Below are 6,000 nucleotides of genomic sequence, written 5' to 3' on the forward strand. Positions count from 1 at the left end.
CTGTCTAAGCAAGTGTGTCCACCCTCTGGTTCACAGGCTACATGCACTCTAGAATAACTGTGGATGGCGCCCAACACAGTTACAGATGACAAGGGCAAGAGTTTGAACTTCCCTAAAAGCAGTGCAAAGATAAACCCCAAAGGAAAAGTTCAAAAACTGTGTTACACCGTCATGTGTGTGTCCATTATAACACTGGACTGACTGTTCCTACTGACACTTGCCCAGAGGTGCCTGTTGTGAGAAAGATCTTGTCAGATTCTGTTTGGTACAGCATATACGCCTCTTTAAATTTGTTGTTGTGTTTTAGTTTGGTTTTGTTGTTGTTTGAGACATGGTTTCCTGTAGCCCAGGCTGGGTTCAAACTCACTATGTAGCCAAGGATGGCCTTCAAGACAGATATGCCCAGTCATGCCCCATTCATGAAGTACTGTAGATGAACCCCAGAGTTTTCATGCATGTTATGCAAACACTACCAAGCAGAATTACCAGCCCTACCCCCTTTTTAAAATACGTGATCTTGCTATGCAGCACTGGCTCTGGAAGTTGATATTAATAGACCTGACTGGGCCCAAATTTACAGCACTTTCTACCACTGTCGAGCTAGATTGTAGGACCATGCTATCACACATCGCTCAGTGATGATCCGTTTCATGTCTAAACGACTTGTAATTAGAGCTTGTGTGTTTATGCAACAGAAGCAAGAGTTCTGCTCTTTAGATAATCTGTAGACATTTGAGAAATGGTATTTATTACATGTACATCCCAAAGTACTTGTTAGACGACATTGAATTTGCAGGCGTGGTGGCAGATGTGTAATTTCAGCACTCAGGTAGGAAGCAGGTTGCAGATACAAGGCCAGCCTCTGATACACACAGCAAGTCAGCAGTAGCATGACTGTGATCATGATCATGTTCTGTTTGCTTGGTTGGGTTTTGTGGGCGGTTGGGGTTTTGTTTTTGTCTGTTTGTTTTTGTTTTCAAGACAGGGTTTCTCTGTATAGCCTAGCTGCTCTGGAACTCACTCTGTAGACCAGGCTAGCCTCAAATTCAGAGTTCCACCTGCCTCCTCTACCTCCTAAGTGCTGGGATTAAAGGCGTGTGCCACCACACACACTGTTCATGATAGTTTTTAAAGACTGAGTTTTGTTTTAAAAGATTTTTGTAATGAATTTAGTTACTATGGCTAAACAAGTTTTTATGTTTCAAATTAAGAACCACACTCAAATGTTTACAATAATTTTACTTTTCAACAAATGCTGCTTTTATTAATATTGACCAGAAGAGGAGCCCTGATGTTTGTTTTTGTTTGTTTTTTCTATTCTTTCTATAATTAGATTTTCTGTTTAATTTGTAAAAGTCTTTTCTGTTAATTTTTTTTTGGCTTAATTTCTTTTTAGAAACATGTCATTCAGGTTTATCAAAAGGTAGGACTTCTATATGTACACTTACTCCCCAGTCCTCACCCCGCCCCCAACAGCTCCTGCAATTAACATCAGGTCTGGCTTTTGGTCCTGTTTTTTGTTGTTGTTTATTTTTGTTGTTCTTTGCGTTAAAACTAAACTTTCTGCTAAGAACTAAATCCTCATTTCCTTAAAAGGAAACTGGAAAGAACTGGATTAACTCTATGAGCATTTTAAAGGCACTGCAGCACCCACTCAACAAAGGCCTGTGCATGCCCTGTGCACTCTCTTTCTTCAGTAGAATGACTTAGCATCCAGATAATCTGTCTTGGTACTAATAACACTGAGCATGCCCCTGTGTAAAGATGATATGTTCAGTAATCAGTGTACAATTAATGATTTAGCCGCAAGCATGCAGAAGGTAAGTGACAATTGTGTGACATTACCATTATTTACTGAGGATCGAGTTGGCAAAGGCCACCTCCGATGTTGGAGATGGACATGTAGACACTCAAGAGCCCGTAACTTCCCGGCATAATGTCCAGTACAGCGTTCGTTCCTTTAAGCCACTTCTCAATAAGGGAAGCATGTGTCATTGCTTGACTAGAGCATGGTAGTAACTTGGCTCCAGTTGGGGTAATATCTTTGGTTTTGACAATAAGAGACCAAAAATATCGATGTTCTTGGAATGTGCACGTATAAAGCAGAAGCTCTGCTATTAAGGTTACAGCCTCGCCCCGTGTGATAGCTCACACTCGTCACCTGTCACCTGGGAGGCAGACAACACCATCCTAGTCTACATATGGAGCTCTACTGAGTTCTAGACTAGCCAAGGCTAATAAAAGAGACCCCCGTTAGAGAGAGAGGGAGGCAGAGAGAGGAAAAAGGTACAGTTCCTGTCTGCCTGTGGCTGCATTTTTCTGTTTATGAAACATGCTCTCTATGTTGAACTGCAGAGTGTTGGTTTTGATGCAAGTGCCATGATGAGTTTTCAGTGATCTTCCCAAATAGCTAATTTTTCATTTCACAAATCTGTTATATTTGAATATGGAGGTCTACTGATAACTCCATTTCTTTTTAAATGGGAACTGTGCTCTGTAGAGCGGTACTAGAACATAGAACAGCTCTAGTCCAAAGCCGTGAGTGTGAGGAGCTGGAAGACAACTCTCCTGAATGTGCAGCCTGCCTCTGCACAGCTCTGTCCTCACTAAGAACATAGCACCAACTGAGTCACACGGAGGAGGAGGAGGAGGAGGAGGAGGAGAAGGAGGAGAAGGAGGAGGTTGTTAAATTAGTTCAGCAGAAACTGAAAAATGCCTAGACTTATTCACTGTGTAATGTTTTTGTTGATGTACAGTGGTTGTATACCAGTTTGTAAGATTTCTTTTCTCTTTCCACTTTCCTTTGCTTCTACGTTCTGTCCATTGAGACTTCCAACTGAATATGAGAGGAACGGGAGATATGAGGGCTCAAGGTGAGGGAAGACTTTTACTTCAAATATTTTAAGTACTTACCTACCTCATTGTCATGTCAGGGATGACCGATGCTTACTCATTCAAGTATAGTGGGCCTGGTACTGTGTTGAGGTTCTGGTTCTGGAATGATCTTGAGGCTGCTGGCTCTGCTTGCTGGACCTAGGAGACTGCTTTTTGCCCCAGCAGCCATAAGAGGGCAGCAGTGTGCCAGGAGCGCCTTCCTAAGCACCCTCAGTTCCCATTTGTCTCTTGATGCCTTGAGTAAGGTCAGGAGGGCTGAGATGGCGTTTCTTTTTAAATGATGATTATAGGGGTTGTTTGCCTGCTTTTTGGTTTTGTGTAGCTCTCATTGTGTGCATCTGGAATCACAGATAGGCTCAGGGATTCCATGTCTGTATGGTAGGCCTCCTACTATTCTTCCCAGTACAGGCTGTGGTGAGACACTATGGTTCCAGTGAAAATCTTCCTTGACACCTACTGCTTGTCTCTGTGAGGCCCTGAGCACTGTGTAGGTTTCCCTTTAAGGTAGAGTTGAGGTGAGCAGGTAGTCTCCCCCAAGGCCTGTCCCTGTGGGCGCAGAGCAAGCTCTGCCTTTCCAGCTATGTATTGTCCCATCCACAGTAGGAAGGCAGTACTGGAACCTGCCTCCTAGATAGAGCAAGCAAGGCTTGCTGTGCAAGTGCTCTGTAAGCTAGGCCAGCGCTTTTGGGTGTCACTCCGATACAGTCTGCTGGGTCCTAAGTGCAATCTGCACTTTCCTACCTCTGCATTTGTGGCATCATCTCTGTTCAGAACAAAAACTCGCCAGTCATGGTGGCACATACACTTGGCAAGTACAGCAGGAGGCCAGTGGTTCAAGGCCAAGAGTGAGCTCCATGAGACCCTGCTGTCGAAGGAAGGAAGGGAGGAAGCGAAGCAAGCAACAACCCAAACCTGTTTCTCGTTACCATGAATATCTTTTTTTTGTGCTGCGTCTGCCTCCTCACATAAGGTTTCTGGATCCCAAGAATGTTGCCAGGCTTGTGCTTGCCTTTGTAAGCTGTGAAGTATCTAAGGTAGCAATTGAACTGCGCTCTGAGCCCTCACCTTGTGCAAACCAGTCATTTCAGTTCTCCACAGACAAGCGAGCGGTAGCATTTCATTTTTCCCTGTTTCATTAAAATGAGATCATCTAAGTTGTGGGTGTCTGTGGTGCTCCGTTTGCCCATTTTGAGATGGGCCTCACTGTCGTTCAGGTCCCTCAAGCTCGTGGCTCCTGCGATCCTTCCTTCTCAGCCTTCTGAGCAACTGATAGCCGGGAAACATGACCTTGGTATTTCCAGTGATGAAATTAGATCTGTAACAAGGAGAGAAGCAGTAGGAGTTAGAGACGGTGAGGTAGATGCTGGTGACAGGACGGATGGCCTACCTGTGCACTCAGCATCTGACCGAGAGACAGGAGCCCCAAGCTGGGGGCACCGAGTCAGCCTTTGAGCACTGGTCTCTGTGGCACTCGTGGCAAGCATGCTATTAGTAATAGAGGGGCTGTGTGTGTTAGAGCAGAAGAGTGCTGGTCTGCGCCCACCCTAAGGACAGTGGGGCTCTCTTAAGCCTGATTTCAAAGGTTTCCAGTACAGATGGCTCCTGGACGTTTTGCAGCCAGGTAGAATTTTGTGTGCATTCTTTATGTTTAGGGGTTGGAGATACAGGTGTATGCCTCTGGTAAATGGGCTGTGCATGGGATCAGTTGTCACTTGAGCTGAAGGAATTGATAACTAGCTAAGGTTAAAAAAAAATAATAATAAGGTTCTTTTTCCAGTAAATGAAAACTCATACACTGCCCTGTGCATTTCAGTCGCAATGTGTCTTCAGAGCAGAAGGATGAGAACAGAGAGGCCAAGCCCCGCTCCCTGCGCTTCACCTGGAGCATGAAGACCACGAGCTCCATGGACCCCAGTGACATGATGCGGGAGATCCGCAAGGTGCTGGACGCCAATAACTGCGACTACGAGCAGAGGGAGCGCTTCCTGCTCTTCTGTGTCCATGGCGACGGGCACGCAGAGAACCTGGTACAGTGGGAAATGGAAGTCTGTAAGCTGCCAAGACTGTCTCTGAATGGAGTCCGGTTTAAGCGGATATCAGGGACATCCATAGCTTTCAAAAATATTGCTTCCAAAATTGCCAATGAGCTAAAGCTGTAACCCAGTAATTATGGTGTAAATTAAGTAGCAATTTAAGGTGTTTTCCAGAGCACTGATGGAAATGTATAGAGTAATATTTAGGCAATAACGTCTGCATCTTCTAAATCATGACATTAAAGTCTGAGGATGAAAGCGAGCGCGCCTGGGAGCGAAGGCTGGCCTTCTCTACGAATGCACTACATTAAAGTCTGTGACCCCGTGCCTCTGTCTTGTTTCCATTGCCCTGGGAGTCAGAGTGTAACACCATCTGCACGCGGCTCCTTGTGTGGTGTGAGTGGATGATGTGTGGGGAGCACTGTTTTGGAAGCGGCTCCTCACACGGCAGCCAGCTTTACTAGTCCCTCTGTGGGAGATCATTTGGTGCTAAAACATTACAGTTGCCAAGAAGGAAAATAACTGAATTACTGCTAAGAATTAACCTTAAGGCTAGTTGATAATTAATACAGGTTTACAGTTCATGCCTGTGGTTTTGTGTTTGTTTCGTGATTTTTTTTTTTGCTTTTTTTTTAAGTGCAAAAGGTTTAAATTTATAGTTGTGAACATTGCTTGTGTGTGTTTTTCTAAGTAGATTCACAAGATAATTAAAAATTCACTTTTTCTCAGTAAAACCTTGCACTGTCTCCTACTGCTCTATTGAGGCCTCAGCCTAAGACAGACCCGAAGCATGCTGCTGCCTCCCGTTGGGCTGAGTAGTGGCAGAGGATGTGTGTGAAGCTTGGAGCACTGCGGGCTCTGTACAGAGCCCAGCACTTAGATCTCAAGCACACTGTCTCCCAGCCCTCCTGGTGCCTGAGGGTGGGGGTGGCTGCTCAGTCCTCGGGGCTCTGGCCTCACTGAGGTGGTTTTTTTCTACATGGTGCCTGATAATCCTCGCCCTCCCTGTGATTCACAAAGAACCCGACCTACAGCTTCTCCCCAACACCTACATGCTCAGATATAGGGGCAA

At 45.2% G+C, this 6,000-nt stretch overlaps 1 protein-coding gene across 16 annotated transcripts in view; it reads left to right on the plus strand.

The window, feature by feature from the left end:
* The window catches only part of Mark3 (MAP/microtubule affinity regulating kinase 3), an 81,723-nt gene extending 76,057 nt beyond the window's left edge, over window positions 1-5,666 (plus strand). For 9 of the 16 annotated variants that reach the window (XR_003949991.1, NM_001370744.1, XM_006515517.4 and 6 more), the window contains 3 exons: window positions 1,397-1,423; window positions 2,829-2,873; window positions 4,709-5,662. Coding sequence is in view for 15 of the 16 variants with exons in the window: in NM_001370744.1 (NP_001357673.1) it covers window positions 1,397-1,423; window positions 2,829-2,873; window positions 4,709-5,054 (418 nt within the window). In the remaining variant the exon portion in view is untranslated. Of the gene's footprint in view, window positions 1-1,396; window positions 1,424-2,828; window positions 2,874-4,708 lie in introns of all 16 variants that reach the window. The other 7 variants (NM_001370745.1, XM_030246567.1, XM_006515512.4 and 4 more) reach the window with 4 other exon arrangements.
* Window positions 5,667-6,000: the final 334 nt, after the last annotated feature.

The sequence above is a fragment of the Mus musculus genome, chromosome 12 (assembly GCF_000001635.26).
Source record: "Mus musculus strain C57BL/6J chromosome 12, GRCm38.p6 C57BL/6J".
Taxonomy (NCBI): Eukaryota; Metazoa; Chordata; class Mammalia; order Rodentia; family Muridae; genus Mus; species Mus musculus.